The sequence below is a fragment of the Solea solea genome, chromosome 1 (assembly GCF_958295425.1).
Source record: "Solea solea chromosome 1, fSolSol10.1, whole genome shotgun sequence".
In the NCBI taxonomy this organism is placed as follows: domain Eukaryota; kingdom Metazoa; phylum Chordata; class Actinopteri; order Pleuronectiformes; family Soleidae; genus Solea; species Solea solea.
The window spans coordinates 19,225,005-19,242,629 of NC_081134.1; the positions used below are offsets into that span (position 1 = coordinate 19,225,005).

Sequence of the window (17,625 nt, forward strand, 5' to 3'; positions counted from 1 at the left end):
GTATACAGCAAATCGATTTATTGGTTGATTGATTGATTTAAGTACGTTTGACTCCGCCTCTGTAGGTGGCGCTGTATCTCTTCATAAGCTAATGCGTTTTTTACGTCACAGAAAAACAAACAATGGACGTGTTGTGGTTCTGTATGTTTCATACCTGCTGTACAAATGGGGATGCAGCACGGCTTATACATCGTCTCCTTCTACTTCAGGGTCAAAGATCAGGGAGGAAATGTTGGTGCATGTGCAGAACGCCAAGCGTATACATGAAGGAGTAATCAGACTATGCGATCGTATTATCCAGATATGTTAGTCCAATTATGACTAGCTCGGTTTTAGTCAGACTAACCTTAGGAAAACTGAATTATTGTTGAATTATTCGACTAAAATGTAGCTTTTAACATGCGCGTAAACACACTGAGTGAACTATTAAACTGTATAAAACATGTCTTAGGGTTCACAGATGTTTCTGGCTATGTGTCACAATTATAAATTGTAATACATGTATAAGTGTGACTAATAACCTGATGTACTATCATTATAAAATCTGTACTCTAGCTACTTGCTGGCTTACCTGATAGAGGATTCAGATGTACTGTTGTTAGTATTGAATGAAACAACTGTGAAAACAAGGCTGATATGGGACCAATATGAATGCAGATGGTGTAATGTTCTCTCTTAACATATTTTTAAATGTGTACGTTCCCCGGTATACTATTTTCTTTCCTCCCAAGACATAACAGAAAGAGAAATTAGGTTTCTACAAGGTGGCACACTTTTAATTCACACCATATTTACCTCTGGGGCTGTAGAGTGCATGCCAGAGCAGCAGCAGCAGCAGCAGCAGCAGCAGCATACCGTGGCATTCATCAAGCTTTCTTCCTGCTTTTAGGGGCATAAATACATTCGTTTGACAGATGACTTTACTAATTGCCTTTTTAAACTGCGGTAATCTCCTGGTGCAGTGAGTGAAAATTAAAAATGCTGCACACTTAATATTGTTTTTTTCATGTCTGAGCCTGCATCTATCCACCTGAAATTAATTCTCTAATTTGCGTCTAAGATAAACAGGGAATACATAGCTTCCCCTCGCACTTAAAGTACCTTCTCGGCTACTTTACATATCCATTTTGAAACACTGATTCGTCCCCGCAGATTGGACCCGGCAGCCCTGCTCGTCATTAGCACTGAAATGAGGAGCGAGTCTCTCCTTTTCCCTTCTGAAAGCGGTATGAAGTCTTATGTGACAGTATCACCTTATAAATAGAAGTGTTACGACAGCATGCGCGCGTTTGAAGTGAGACGAGCGCCGCTAATGCTGCTGATGTGTAAGGAGGCAGGGTGACGGCGTCGCTGTCCTCACACAAACGTATAGACGAAGCAAACGGGCATCATTTTCACATTTTTTTTCCCGCTCACTCGCTTCTTCTGAGTGACTTCGAGTCATTCGGAAACCTTTTTTTTTTTTTTGGCAGTCTCGTTTCAGTGTTGACCTTTTAAGGATTAAATATAGCCTTGTTGTGATCACCTCCGGTTTGACAGCTGCATGATTTTGCCACAAAACAAAGACATTTCATGGTCAGCAGTGTTTGTTTTATGAGATTTTTTGATGAATGGACCAATAAAAAAATGTCCTTTTTACAATTTGTGATTAATATATGCTTACTTTTTTCTTTATGTCTTATTTCTCCAACAGGGCAATGTGATGTTGGTGTTTTATAATCTAGCAGCTTCAGGATAGATTGTGTGGAGAGACAGAGTCACGTCTACTATAACTACTAGCCATTTACGAGTAGTCAAATACAATAGATATATACCTGCTGGTAACAGGAAGTAAGCCTCGAGTCGACATCATTCCATTTCCATGCGATTTTAATGGTTTGGCTTCTGCAGTAACAAAAACGTTGTTGCTGATGTTCTAACTGTTTGTTCTTCATGAAGAGAAACAGTGTGACACTGTTTGTTTTGCTGCACGCCGTCAGGAAGCATTTGTGTGTATTCACCAGCTGTGCAGGGGTGGGCGGGGACAAGAAGCTTGTATCCCATCTAGCGCTCCAACTAATGATTATTTTTCATAATTGATTAATGGACAGACGGTATTTGTTGGGTCCACAAAAAGGTCAGAAAATGTTGGAAAAATGTACACGAGCCAAGATGTTTCAGTCTTAATGATTTCTATGTCAGAATGGAGAAAATCAGAAAATATTCCCAATTAAGAAGCTGAAAAATCAGAAAACTTGTGATTATTTTAGCCCTAATCTTATCAAATTGCTGAATGACTGGGTTTTCTACGTCATACTTAAAACGGTAATATCTGTGTCAGTGCTAATGTGCCAAAGCTTTTGTTAAAACCAGACGACTCTGGACAGTTGCATCATCTCTTCTCTCGTTATTAAAGCCACATGTTTCTGTGCTTTGTTTTTTTCAGGTCGTGGGAGGTGACTGTCAGAAGAAATGCCGGTCCCAGGTGCCCTAGCACATCACCACCGGGACCATGGCAACTCCTTGGCCAATGAAAAGAGAGAGGTGCTCCCATGGCTCCGCCTGCCTTGCTAGGTGGTCGGCGTTGTCCTTGATGCTCCTATGGTTGCCCTGGGTGTTGCTCTGGCAGCCGTGGCCCGCCCGAGCTGAACAAGCGGGCGGCGGCGGCGGGGGACACGGCGGGAAGGCCCTCGCCGGGTCCCTAGCGTCCTCCTCGTCCTCTTCGTCGTCCTCTTCCTCCAGCTCCTCACTGTGGGGCTTCAACACGAGGCAGAGTGAAGGGCAGCTGGATTGGCTGCTGTCAGAGAAGGGACCTTTCCACAAATGTCCGGAGTACACGGACTTCAGGGATCGCTTTCAGAACGGATTTACGACCAGATACAAGATTTACAGGTGAGAGCGCGTCGTGTACGCTTTGCTTTGAGATATTTGAGCACTGAGTTCTGGTAATTCTTGGCAGATCATGGTGAACAATAAAGGTAATTACTTCCTTGCCAACATGAAAACAAAGACTTTGCCATAGTTAGTTTGACATTTAAAATTGAGTTAAATGTCCCACATGGTGCTAAATTAGTATTAATACCACTCCAAGTTAAATGGACTGTTAGCGTGAAGTTGGTTATTTGGTCGTTTCAGAAAATGGAAATCAGCAAGTTGAGTAAGCTTACAAGTGTGTAGTGACATCTAAATGTTGTGCTACAAGTATTTTTGTCCTCTCGTAGCGCCGCGAGATGGCAGCCTCTCCAAAGCCAGGCCAAGTGCATATAAAAGGCTTTTTTTCCAAGGCGACAAATATCAAATTTTGTTTTATTTCATAGCAATTCCCCACTTATACAAACATACTTATCTTAGCATGTTCAATCTCTGCTCCACGTGTGGCGCAGACTCGCTTGCTCTACATGTTTTAAAGAATGCGTTCTCCTGATAAGGAAATTGTCCTCGTGCAGCCGTTGGAGTTGCTGCAATGAGACCATGTGAGATGACATGCAATGCAATACCAACCTCTATTGGCCGTGATAATCATATTCTCATGATACGGGGATTGTGCAGTAGACAACCATACATCATAATATCTGACTAGCTAATCAGATAACATCCTTTTCACTGCGGTCCGGCAACATTTTCTGGCTTAATGTTATATTAATTATTATCATCTTTGGCCAGTCAGAATGTGCTCCCTCATTCCTGGGATAAGTGCCACAGGGAGGAGTCATGAAGCAGTGGCACTGATGAGCTGAATCAGCGGGGGAAATGTTTATTTGAGCGTCGTTTATCCAGTGCTACGGTATTAAGAATGAAATCTCAGTTGTCAGGACAACAATATATTGACATCATGAGTAACCAGCTCTCTCCAAAGTATTGAGTAGCTAAGCTACAATAGCTGCGGAGCACTTTTGGGTCACGTGCCCATTCACTCCATCCAAAACAACAAAAAAACAAAAAAAAAGGTCCTCAGTTTGAGCAGCTAAATAAGGATTCTTCAAAAATGAGTTTTACCATATTGAATCCATTTTTTTCAATACTGCAGCACTGACTCATGTGCAGGAGAGCATATAATGAAAAGCTGTTTCTCTCTTTGCTTTTACTTTGACGGTATATTGTCAAATACAGCTCGCTGTGTAAATCTCTGCTGCTGGGCTGAAATTAAATTTCCCATCTCTCGCGCTATGATTCGCTCATTGTTTGGAGCCAAATTGTGTTACGGCCCAATCTCCTTTCAGCTAACGACACCCGGTTCACTTAAAAAAAGGTGAAAATGTAAAACTTTCCGTGAATTCTCACAGCTTTTTGTGTCCTTTCTTCTCTTACTGCTCAATTTGGAGAGCTAATTAATCAGAAATGAGCTCTTGTGGAGAGATTTTGGTAGCTCTCAGGTAGACTCTTTAAAGAGCAGCTAAATTGGGATCAGAGGAAATGGTGAATGTTTAGTGTCGAGCAGCGGAAAGCTAAAATGTTTAGACTTCCCTTACAAGCATGGAAGACGGACATGTTTCATTTGTTGATGTTTTTTTTCCCTTTGCTTCAACCTTTTTAGTGGTGTTTGTTTTACTTTTCTTAATTCTGAGCTCAGCAGGAGCGGGAGAGAATATAACACAGGCTTGAACTCGTTAAGGGAGCAGGAATTACAACTTACAATAGCAAATATTGTGGACTTTTATCGTTGAACTTCACAAAGAATATGATATGATATAATTCCACCAGTTCTTTCTAGTGTCGATACGAGACTATAAAAGCTATAAATCAAGGCAAAAACATCATTTAGCACAATGTTCTTTTTGCAGCATCAGGGCTGTTGGGTCGAGGTTTCAGGACCAGATGCAGTTTTGTTGGCCTGTAGCAGGAGAAGCCAACACCAACAGACACGCGGTGAAGGGTGTATCAAATGTTAGGCCGACCCAAATCCCACACCTGAGCAGGTCCAAACACCGCCAAATATGTCACCTGCCAAGTTTGAAGCCTGTCAAGACATTCAGATTCCACCATTTTATATGAGGATGTTGTCAGTGGGCTTGGTTGTCTTCTCTGGACTCACATAACCTTTAATGATGTGACACACAACATCAGAAAACGTCTAATTATCTGTGTCTGTTATTGAAGTCGACTATGACTGTTTTTCAGTACGTATTCGTGCAGAGAACCCAAAGGGAGTCATACAGGCTGTCTCTCTCTCTCTCTCTCTCTCCCTTTCTCTGTCTCTCTCCTTCATCGCTGTCACTCGTTTTTCTGCCGCTCCTCTGGTCCACTTGGACAGCGGGAGGTAAGATGTGTCTCCATCAAAGACAAATCTAACTGTTCCTCACGGAAGAATCACGTCTCTCCTTTGACCACGTCCTCTCATGTGCCGTCATTTTTCTTTTTTATGGTTTCAGAATGACACCTTTTTCCTGTCTTCCTCCTCCTCCTCCTTCCTCCCTCTTTGCCATCTCCCCTCTCGCTCACTCTGCCTCTGCCTCAACTTAAATCATATGGAAATGACAGCATCACTTACAGTTGAAGGGAGAGTGAAGTGTGAAATGGCAGGTGAAGTTTTTCAGTAAGTGGGGCAGGTTGTTATGAGTCTGCTTTTAACTGTGGGACATTTTCGAGTGAGCCATGAGAAGGCAGCAACGCTTCCTCCAAGACACAAATCCTTTTCTGGCTTCTAGTATTTTGGCATATGCTTCTGTCCTTTTTCCTCCTCCTGGTATTTTATTTTCCAGTTTATTTATTTGCCAAAACGTAGAGGATGACCTTATTTGTAATGCCTCCAATTCAGCAACGTCCATGTCCAAAGGCGTTATGTGTCCAACTGTGTGTGTCTCTCCCATTCTTTTGAACATGCTGACTCATAGGAGCACTTTCAAACTGGCCAAAGGTCACAATGGGCTCCTAAAACATGTTTTTGGGACATTGAAAATGTTGGTCAGTGGAGGCATAAACCACTGAGTGTTCGCTCGTTTGCTCAGATTTGAGATTATTTGCTTGCATCGTGCTCACTTCCTTCACCAAAGTCCATAGAGAAAACCACAGATTTGACATCATGGCACACATGACTTGTTTATCCACTGCTGACACTAAGATAGAGCATGTTTTTTTGTGATTATAGTGATTAAAATCCTTCCTTTTTTTGGACCTATTTTAGTGACACACACTGACTGGATGAGGCAGCAGTAAACAATGACGTCCTGTGTCCCAGCAAGTTAAAATTGCTGGCAGCCACGTTTTCCCTGTGAGTGTGTGCGTCACCGTGTTTGTGGCAATGTGCAGTGCAGTCAACACCGGCTGTGCTCTGGTATGTTTTACAGCTAGACCTTTAAAAACCTGCCATTTTCCCTTTTAGCCCCTGGATCACTTCAGTCCTTTTCTCCAGAAGGTTTTCAAAAATCAGGACATTGATGTGATGCACCATGACTCACTCATGTCAGAAATGACTGCTGCCTCTTGTTTGTCTCTCGTCTGCGTGTGCTTCACAAATGCCTTCTGAAATCTCAGGGATTTTTTTTTACCCCCCTCCCCCTCCAACATTTTAGCCAAGGCATCTTACAATGTGTTCCTCAAGTCCGCTGCCACACTCTCACTCACCCCCAAGTGTGTGTGAAAACAATGACAGTGGCAGTGGAACAAGGCAGACGGGGGCCTGACAGCATGAGCTTCAAGGCGACTGTGCCAAGTACGACTGTTTATCCACAAAGACAAAATGCTCGAGAACAACAACTCTGTTATGGGCTCAGGACACTTTAAAACTCTTCTTTTTCTATTTTCTTTCACTTGTTTGTGTTGGTTTTACAAAACAGAACCAAGAATACAAAATACACAGCGATACCAATGCCATAGTGGGAAACTCGGTGTCTTAAAAGGCCTCTGGATTAGGGTTTCTGTATTTTTTAGTTATTCTTTGCCAATGGTTTGAGTTAAGGACCGGAAGAGTGAAGCAGTTCCCTGTTAGGCTGACAGCCTTTCCTCCCTTAAAGGTGACATTGAATGCTTGTATCGCACATATATGTTAGTTATGGAGGTCTACTTACATATATTAACTTGTTTTCATGGTTATAAACCTCCTAGTCGCTGCAAACGAGCCAATCAAAATATCTCCTCACTGACGCTCTCGTCAGCCGCGCTGTTTCAGACCAAAACCACACCCCCAGAATGTGGACTGTGTTGTGATTGGCCAGCCAACGAGAGCTTTCCCACTGTCCTGTGATTGGCCAGGTACCTGGAAGTGACGTAATTGGTAGGCCAGCTCTCAGATACACAGCTCCCCCTCTGGCACGATGGATGCTCTGCATCTCAGCAGCTACAAGTACGAGTAGATCTTCTTCTTCTGCGGTTGATCGTACACAACCGGATGTGCCCGGCCTAGTGCCCGCACCAGGAGGCGCTACAGTGGTGAGGATTTCTGATGACATCATCAGCATAGGGAAGTGCCGATCCGCTTCGCAGAGCCCAGGAAAACCATACAACACTATTTTCTCAGCAGTGGCTGAACTGTTTGTTCTGAAACTTTAGGGTTTCATAAACGAGGTAATGACGCAGATACAAACATAAACGCAGCGTTAATTGGAGCTTCCGGTCTATGTCGCCTTTAATTCTGTTTGTATACTGCTCAGTTACTGCACCACAGTTCATAGAGAGAGAATCACCAATTTTATATCGTTGTGCACAGGACAGGGCCACACGGCAGAGTCTTGGCTAGCACTATACCCGGGTACAGGATCTGGTCCTTTCTGCATGGAGTTTGCATGTTCTTCCCTTGTGTGTGTGTGGGGGTTTCTCTGGGTTCTCCGGCTTCCTTCCACAGTCCTAAAACATGCAGTATGGAGATTAGGTCAATTGGACACTTTAAATTGACCGTAGGTGTGAGTGAGAGAGTGAATGGTTGTTTGTCTCTCTATGTGTCCCTGCGATGGACGGGCAAACTGGGGTGTGACCCCGCCTATCGCCCTATGTCGATAAGATTGGCACAGCTCCCCCCGGCGACCCTTGTGTGGAGGATAAAGTGGTAGAAAATGGATGATTTACAAAAACAGAAGAGCTGGAACTCCCTTGAAGAACTTCAATGAGGAGAGCAGTTGACACTAACTCCTGTTCCTAGCTGTAAAAGCCGTCTCAGGGTGAAATAAAGCCGCAAACATATTCTTGGCACACACTTTTATGTGGGGAGCCTTTTCTTAAGTGGTTGAAATCTGCTTTTCCTTGTGTTTTCCCCGCAACATCATTAGCCAGCATCAGAGGAAAAATGTAGTGCGAAAAGCACTTATCTTGTGTTTTCCCCTCTGTTCTCATGTGACATTTATAAATGCTAATATGCTATCTGATTATCATTTAGGATGCCAGCAGGCTTCTCTCTGCATTATCTCTCAACAGAGCAAGAGCAAAATTGGCTGCTGTCATTAGCTTTTAATAAGGGGGTAATGGAGATAGGAATACATGTTAGCTACATTTTCTTGGCCTCACCCTAATCTGTTAAATCCTTTAATCTCCTCATTGCGCGAGATACATCAGCCGCCTCAGCCTTAAACACGCTGGGAAACTATCAATGGTTGAGGTCGTGATGGCTGCACTTCACTGGTAGTTGGCAATCTCCTCTGTGGTGGCTCCCTGCGGAGGAATCCCACTGTCAATTCCACATGAAAGGCTTTGCTGGATCATCATGTAATGTATACGATATAATTGTTGTATTCGTCTCCTCTTTGAGAATGAAGTGGAGACACTTAACAGGGTCGACTGCCAATGTTACCGTTGTTGTTTAGATGCCAACATTTTGGGATTGGTATATTTACACGGTTTGGACCAAGGTTGCATGCCCTACACACGAGCATGAGTTCAGGAGAATCAAACGTTTTGTATCTCATCGGCTTCTTTTTCCACATGGAACCAGAGTTTTGGGAGCCCTAAAACACTATTTATGGGAAACAGGCTCCAGAGGTGGATCATGAAAACATCAAATACGCAAATTTGCGGAAACATTGATGTCGTAGGCCTACCTCTAAAAGCCCTGGTATATTTCCACACACATTACCTTACATGGCATTTAAGCAGACACTTTTATACAAAGCGACTTACAATAAGTGCATTCCAACATTTGGGTACAAACAAGCGCTAGAAGTAAGTAAGTGCTTTAAGTAAGCCAAACTATAAAGTGCTAATGATAAGTGCTTTTTTTTTAACGCATGCCGCCCGCATTGTGTGTCGCATATCGCGGACCCTGGTGTACTTGCGTGTCAGGGTCCTGTAGTATCTGACTTCACCATCAGGTGGCGGTACAAGTCTGGACGCAGTGAATAGCAAACCCATTCCTACCACAGAAGAAGAGAGCGATGCTACAGCTCCCTCGGACACGTCTGGTTTGAGAGGCTCATCAGCTGCAGGGGAGTCAGCCAGTTCGAGGGTCAGGGGATTATCCTTGGCGACTACTTGTTCTGTTGTCAAAATGTTTTTCCTGCTTAGTGAGCAGGGCTTAATACTCCACCTACTGGTGGGGCGGAGACTAAGTTTATGCATGCGCTGACCACGCGCACCCAACACGCTCTTTGCACGCGGTTCCAAAATTGTTGTGCGTTGATGACGCAAATCGTGGAAAGTATACCAGGGCCTTTGAGCTTTATGTACATGCTCTACTTCTTCTTCTCCATTGTTGTTGTATATCTATGGCAGAATTACAGCGCCACACACAGGCCTGGCATATATATTACAGCCTGTCGTTTGGGCGGTGTTGGTGTGTATGAAGCCATTTCTTGAAACAATGCCATGTTTAAAGAAAGAAAAGGAGAAAAACCATTGTATCGGGAAAGCTCTGTTTCCATGCGGATAAGATTTCAGAAGCTTGAAATCAAGAATGCCTCCAAATATAGGTGCTGAGAGCATTTGGTAATTTGTGCATCTGCTGTTCCATTTTTTTTTATAAATTTAGTGTCCACATCAGTCTTTTGTCACACTCATACAGTATGTGCTCAATCTCACGTTCCATTCCTGTTGGGGCCGTTTCTCATTAGGCGTTTGAGGTCACTTGTTTGTCCTTGTATTGTTTGAGCAGGTACCGATGGAACTCCTTACATGACCTCAAGCAAGTTTCCATGGTTATTGTCTTTTTTAGACCATAAGAATTGTGTGCCACCATTGAGGTAGTAAAAAGTTGCTCTGCAGGGAGCATGTCCAGTCAGGGAATACACTCCACGGGGCCCCAAAATGTGGAAGTGCTTGTAAAGGTTTGCATGCACAGCAGCAGCCATGGAAGGATGATGACATTTACATCACAGGGGTCATAGGGGACACATGGATGTGGAGATTATGACGCAGGATTTACAGCCGAGTTGCAGCACTTCCCAGTGTCACAGATCAAATCAGGCAAACCGCTTTTTATTTCCTCTTCAAAAAAAAAAGCAAAGGCTTGAATCTCTTTTCCTTGTCATCGATTGCATTTGATTACCTGCTTACACATACATCCCAGTTTCGCTCATCATGCCTTGCTTTCTTACCAATGTCTATTTGAGGCGGCGTGCTTGTTGCATCACGGCTTCTTTATCTTTGTGTGATTGATGTTCATCCGTCAGTTGGAAATCAGTTGAAAATGTTGCAAAACCTCAACTGTGACCTAAAAAATCTACAAGCTAAGATATGTCAACATACAGTGTTTCCCATTGTGATGGGATATAAGTCAGATTCTGCCATCCTTCACAGGAGAGACCTTTGTTCTGCCTCTTCTCTATAGTATCACTGGTAATATTCAATTGTCTAAAAGCTACTATGCAATATTTATTCAGAATTTATTGAGCTGTATATTGACAGGCTCCCTTTGACTGTAACATTCGGTTTCTCTGTGGTCCACAGCATCACAAAGAGAGAGCTGAGTGTGCACCGAGCAGCGGGACAGAAACACGCCTGTGGCTCTGTGATGGAAACAGTCGGGGGGGCGACACTTGTCTGTTGGACACACCATGTGGTGCCTGTGTGTGTGTCTGTGTGGCGTGTGTGCACTGACCAACACAAGTCAACAGACAAACAAATGCTCCAGAGAAACAAATGTGCCTGACACATCGCCCCCCCCATGTAACGCACAGCCTCTTTGGAGACAGAGGGGGGAAAGATGAAGGGGCGCCGAGAAAAGCATAAACAGTGACGCTGAGAGAGACATGCATACATGTAAGTGAAGTAACAATGTGAAAGAAAGGCAGATTGTTTCCTCTGAAAGTTTACATAAATATTCATAATGGCTGCCAGACTGCAAACAACTCACTTTATACACAAACAAACCCAGCGATGATTCTTTTTCTTAACACACTAAGATTTCGCTGAGGGTCAGACCAAACCTTTTATAGCAGGGGTGTCAAACGTATGGCCCGCAGGCCAGAACCGGCCCACCAGTGGGTCCAATCTCGGCCCCAAGGATGAATATGTGAAAATTTCTCCATAAGAATATTACATTTTCAGTTCCAGATACCTGGGCTAAATGTTGTGTGCCTTTGTAAATTAGGCATAATTTAGGCAATTTAGGTTCTGTAAAAAAATACTTAACGTAATGTAAAACAAACATTTTGAGTGCTTGGTGTTCATAGGTTATTATGCTATTATAACTGAACTAAAATGATTTTGACACCCCTGTTTTATAGTAAAACGTGGTCATACATAAATGTTTTTAGTTGTACATGCTGCGAAATGAGGTATTTTGACTGAAAGACCTGTGCATTTAAAATTTAAATAATAATAGGAACGTCTCAAGATCACCCAGTAAGTGGTTTGGTTTTGTCAGCTTTTGTATACATGACAGAATTGAACCACAAACACAGGGTTGCATGGAATTAATCGCTTGCACTCAAGGAGAAAGCCATGGTGAGTGATGTGTTGTCTGTTTAAAGAGGAGCCAGCAGACACCCGGAACTTGGAACAAAGTGTCTGCAAAGTAACCGGTGAATGTACGGGGGGGACCTTGTCCTCGGAAAGTGAATAAGCACACATTAATGCAAGGAGGCTTTCACATTAACCTCTAATGTGTGCTGCTTTGCCATCAGATGGAGCTTTAGGTTTCGCGAACGCAGTGCAAATTCAAACGTACCCAAACAAACATTGTGCTCTTTTGACCTAAACCCATTAAAAATCATGAAATAATTGACACAGACGGGCTTCGTTTAAGTGCGTCAAGTGTTTTAAAGCTGTCAGAGTTCACACAGAATTTCAAGCGCCGCTGAAAAATCTATCTTTTATGAACAGCTTTGCCCTCGTAGGCTTGAAGGAGACGCGTTTACTGGTATCAGCCCATTTAATTGCCACTATCAGTTGTCACCGGGAGTGTGGATGTGGATTAGTGGGACCCTGTGTTCCTTCTGCTCCTGGTCGACTCCGTCGGCTTTTATCATGTGCTTGATCTTTGTCGTCATGGTTGCATTATTGAATGTACCAGGTCAAGACGCAGGTGAAGAACAAGGTTTGGTTTAAAAAAAATGACTGAAGTAGCAACATTCTCGATGGGTTTAAAACAGTTTCCTCTTTTAAAACGATGTCTAACCTGCCGCTTGTTTGTTTTTTTTGCGTTGACACGGTCTCGGCATTTATGAGGAACCTCACAGATTAGTTTTTCAAGTGAGGACGATGTAAGTGAGCGGCTCCTCCCGGGCCGAACCGGTCGGCGCAGTCTGCCTCCTGTGAGGCACAGTTGTGGGAGCAGGCTAATGACTTATGATAATGGTCTTTTAATGAGGTGATAATATTCAAAGTAGCTGCTCTGGAAAACCTGTAGCACAGGCTGACGAGCAGCAACACACGGCAGTGACGGTGGATTGTACCCAGGGTCATATAACGCCAGTTTCTATTGAAACATTTTGAAATATTCACGTTGAAACTTGGCTTTTTTCAATATTAATCTGCAGTATTAACCACAATAATCTTGCACTGAAGAAGTAAGAAGTAATTTGTTTTATGTCAAGATAGATGGAGGCAACATGGTTAAGCAAGGATGGCTGCAAACAGGTTGGAATATCACTGATAAAACTGTTTTCAGGTGAAGGATGCAGCGTAATCTTTGTTCATTAAGACCAAAACAGAGACAGAATAATGAAAACCAGCTGCAGCTTTAAATGTCTTGCATCTACTCGCGTGTAGAAACTACATTTCAGTGATCGATAGATTCCCTTTTCAGACACAAAGTGCTTTAGCGAGTCCCTTTGAGAACAAACAGAGCACACACACACAAACACACACGCAAGCACATGGTATATGCACACACATGCACTGACAGCACTTTTACACTCTCTGCCTCCTGCTGTGCGTGTGAGCCTGAGAGAGAGTGTGTGTGATGGAGAGATGGGGAGAAAAAGAACGTGGAGCTGCGCAGAGACAATAAAACATCAAAAAGAGCTTTTCTGTCAAAGAAGATTATGTTTCGATGCAACACTGACAGGATGGAAATCTGGGCAACATTTCCCCTCCTCTTTTTTTACCCCCATCATCAAAAGATTATATTTCCTGAATAAAACAGTCGACAACTATTTACGATACCTCCTCCCACACACACACACACACACACAGTGCACACACTGCGTACACAAGTGCATCTCCCACTCTCTGCCATCTTTATCCAACAAACACAGAATACAAGAGCTGATGAGTTTAAGGAATCAGGATTTAAATGCGAGTTGGGATTTGCTGAGATTGATGTTGGTTCAGGTTTTCTGCTGTTTTAATGGGATTGTAAATACGACACGACAACAAGCAGATGTTTGGTTTTGGTGTGAGGAGATTATGTGTTTGGGTTTTTTTTTCTATTCTGTTGAAACATGAAGATGCTGGTCCCAGTTGTTGAGAGTTCAGGGCCGTGATTCACTTCCTACAGTTCCTAAAATAAAAGGATGCATCAAATGTCTTAACTCATCGGAGCTCTCCGCTCCAGACGTGTTCTAATTTATCGGAGCTGCCACATGAGGGTGCTCAGGCTGAATAATCCTGCGAAAAGAAGAGAGATGTTTTGGGAACACATCGAGGACAACTTGCTTATCCGGTGGATAAAGTTGCCATAAATTGTTTTGGATGCAGAGGAGGAAACATGCTGTCCCTGCTGAAAACCAATGTCCTCGCTATTTATTATATGAGGGGCGAATGCTCCTGTGCAGAAGTGATGATTCTGTCCCAGCCACCAGCTTCAGTGGCCATCAATCAGGCTAATGTGTCTCTTTACAGATAGATGCGCTTTATTGATCCAAAAACTGGGGGAATGTTTCAGTTGCAGGCGTCTTACAACTCGGATTTCAATGTGAAATATAGAAACATAAAAGACGAGGTACAGGTGTAGTCTGAAGCAGGTGACATTGGTTTTAAAAGAGAGCTAATAAAATATGTAAATGGGCAGAAGCCAAGAGTCAGAGGTGAGGTGTAATGAAGGATCATTTGACTTCTCCCCAGATCCATTTATGTGATTTATACGTCTCAAACTCTCGTCGGTGGACATTCAGTATTTTTGGAATCCGGGGAGTGAAGCTGTAATCCATCAGTAATTTATGAAACATCCATGCTGACTCTAGCTCATATATTCAAAAAAACACTGACATGCGATGTGGCTTTAATAAATACCATTACCCAGCGCTCGTTGCTTTGCTGAAAAGATCCGTTACACAACTTTGGCTGCAGAGGAACAAAGTCGAGGAGAGAGCGTGGGCCTCTCGTACGTTCTACTGACCTGTAAAATTCCTCGTGAATATCATTAATGCAAATTTCCTTGTCTTCTTCAATGTTAGGATCAAGGAGTTGTTGCCTCTTTATTGTTCTCATTCTCTTCTGACATCGACGAGGACACTTTGGCCCCAAGAACTGCTGCTCACTTGATATTTTCTCTTTTTTCTAATAATCTCGCTAAACCCTTAATGGTTGTGTATGAAAATCCCAATAGACTAGACAAGAGCAGACTGTATGAAAGCAGCTAAAATGGCACATTCAACATCTACTAAATCATCTTTTATTTCCTAATTCTGATGTGGAAGAAAGGCAACATGAATGCAGTGAGTTGCTGCCATGTGACTGATATTTGCACTGAGTGAGTTCAACAGGTGTACCTAATAAAGTGGCTGTACATCCAACATTGTGCTACTTTGGCTCTAATAATACTAATGGATATATATATGAGTAATGTAAAACTATGATGTAAAAACTAAAAAACAACAAATCAGGCCGCTGTACTAAATTGTTTCCCCACGGACAGGAAAATAAGGTTTTCTTGCAAATCATGATACAAAGCACTCTCAGTAAACTTGATTGCGGTGAATTACCATTCATATGTAATAATCACTTCATCATAGTGTCATCTGAAAATAACGAAAACACCTTAGAAACACGTTTTTATATCACATTTTGTAACATTTTTGATGATTCTTGTAATGTCAGGAGCAAATATTTGAGACATGACAACATGTTGTACCATTTTTGGTTGTGTATCTTTAAACTTTCAGACATGTCCATGTTGGTCTGGCAGACGCTGCAGAAGTATGAGTTTTTGCACATTTCAATATTTGCACAAAATATCTACCATTGAGACAGTACTTCACAAATAAGCAACCTTATGTACATAATTATTCATTTTAGGTCGCACTTTGTTACGTTTGTGTATTTCTTTCTATTTGAGTGGCGGAAGGTCGCAAAATAATAATTTCATTGCTTAGTGTACTGTGCATATGACACATAAATATCTTGAATCTTGAGTGGTCACCTGGTATCAATGGTGTTTTTCACACAGGCTGCCTGATGTGAGACAACCACAACAGCAGCTTCTTTTGTGTGCTGATAATGCACCTGGAGCTCTGAACAATTATCTCCTCATCGCTGCTTCAAGAACCTGCGTTTCGAGAGCTTTTCTCAGGAAGCTGATTGATTGAGTTCCAGGAACGACCGAGAATCTGTTCCGTGTGCTGGTGAAGGCCCGAGCACATGTCGAGTCTGTACTCGTCATTTACCGCTGAAGTTCTCTCTTCATCCAGACTTGATTTTCATCTATATTCAGCAACATTTACTGACATTTCCTCCGCTCACACATTGTAGAACTTCTCCAGCACGTGTTATAAGTATAGCGAGTCTGTCATAGCATTTAACAAACACGTCGTCACAGTGTTTAAGTCAGCACAATTATACATTTCACACTCTTTTTTTGGAGTCATATGGAGCTCTGTAAGAACTCCAAACAGACCGCAGTGCTGTTGCTATGTATGTTGACAACTGATGTTATTTTAGCAGCGTTACACAAGCGCGTTGACAGTTTTTTTTGTTTTTTTTTACTCCATGTTGTGTCTGTGTGTGTGAGGCGCGGCGACTCACGAGCCAGCAAACGGCAAAATATACCAAGACAGGATTCCTGTAAGATTTGTTTTCACACTCCGTCTTACGTTTTCTTCCAAGTTTTGTCAACAGCAAACAAATCATAAACAGTATTTTTCTGCTTGTGTTTACATTCAGCAGCCACTATGTGAGACACACAGGACACCGGGTGTGGTCCTCTGCTTCAGTCTCATGTTAGTAGGTCTGGCTATCACTGCTCATCTCATCTTGTGGATATTGTTCTCCCCATGTGTGTGTGTGAGAGTTTTCTCCTGCTTCATCCACATGTCCAAAAACACGCAGAGGTGAATTGGACACTTGTGTCCAAGTGATGGACTGGTGTCGTGTCCAGGGTGTTCCCCGCCTTTTGCCTTGAGTCACCTGGGATTGGCACCAGCAGCCGTGTGACCCTCTTGTGGAGGATAAAGTGGCAGTTTGTCTCACTAATGGATGAGATTTTCCTCAGAATTAATGTTGCAAATTGTATTGAATGTGGATCTCTAACCTGGTCCATCATTAAAAACACATTTTATTCAGTCAGAGGTGACAATCCGAACCTGAACATTGAAAAAAACACGTTCAAGTTCAAAATATCCCGCCTAGAAACGCGTCAAGACATTTTGTTTTCATGTAATGAACAAGTTGTCCAGCAGAGGGTGCTGTGAGCGGAGCTTGACCTGCGTCCGTGCCCTCTATGCTCATGAGAAGAAGACAATAGTGGCGTTATGTGGCTTTGAGGTGACATGTGAGGACACAACGAACCAAACTGTCAAGCAGCACGTACAGTATAAGCAGTTCTGGTTCTACACCAATGAATCTCACAGTCATGCAAAACTATCACGGTACACAAGACCTTTGCAGAGGAAGTGACATGTGTTACAGCTGTTTATGTCGCCAAAATGATTCCGAAAATCTGTTTTTATCCAAGAGAACTGTCGCTTCATGGATGTCTTGTATTTTCTGAACCATCTATTTTCTACTGCAGTGTCTTCTTTCTCTGTTTCCTCTCCATTTTTCTTTCATGTAATGTAATTTTTGTTTCGTTCAAGCTCATACTTTACTTCCACCATCGTTGGACAAAAACGATGGTAGCAGCCAAACGACTTACTTAGCAGAAACACCACCTAAAAGCTGAGTGTGTGTACAAACAAGAGGAAGAAGAAAAAACACTAATAGGGCAAAATAAAGAGCGGGGAAATGAGGGGAAAAGAGAAGGAAAGGAGGGGAAGAAAAGGTGGAGGAGATTGAATTAAGAGGGGAAAAGGAAAACCTGGTGAGACAAAGATAAAATGGAATTGTTAAAGAAAGAAACAGAAGGGCTGTGCTGTTTCTGGAAAGGGTGAGAGAACAGAGCACAGTGTGTGTGTGTGTGGGTGTAAA

The 17,625-nt window shown here is 42.7% G+C and overlaps 1 protein-coding gene across 1 annotated transcript in view; it reads left to right on the top strand.

Moving 5' to 3' along the window:
* brinp2 (bone morphogenetic protein/retinoic acid inducible neural-specific 2) overlaps positions 1-17,625 on the top strand; it is a 176,963-nt gene that overhangs the window by 75,848 nt on the left and 83,490 nt on the right. Inside the window, exon 2 of the mRNA XM_058642262.1 lies at positions 2,426-2,871. Within this exon, the coding sequence (XP_058498245.1) occupies positions 2,492-2,871 (380 nt within the window). The 5' untranslated portion in view covers positions 2,426-2,491. The remainder of the gene's footprint in view (positions 1-2,425; positions 2,872-17,625) is intronic.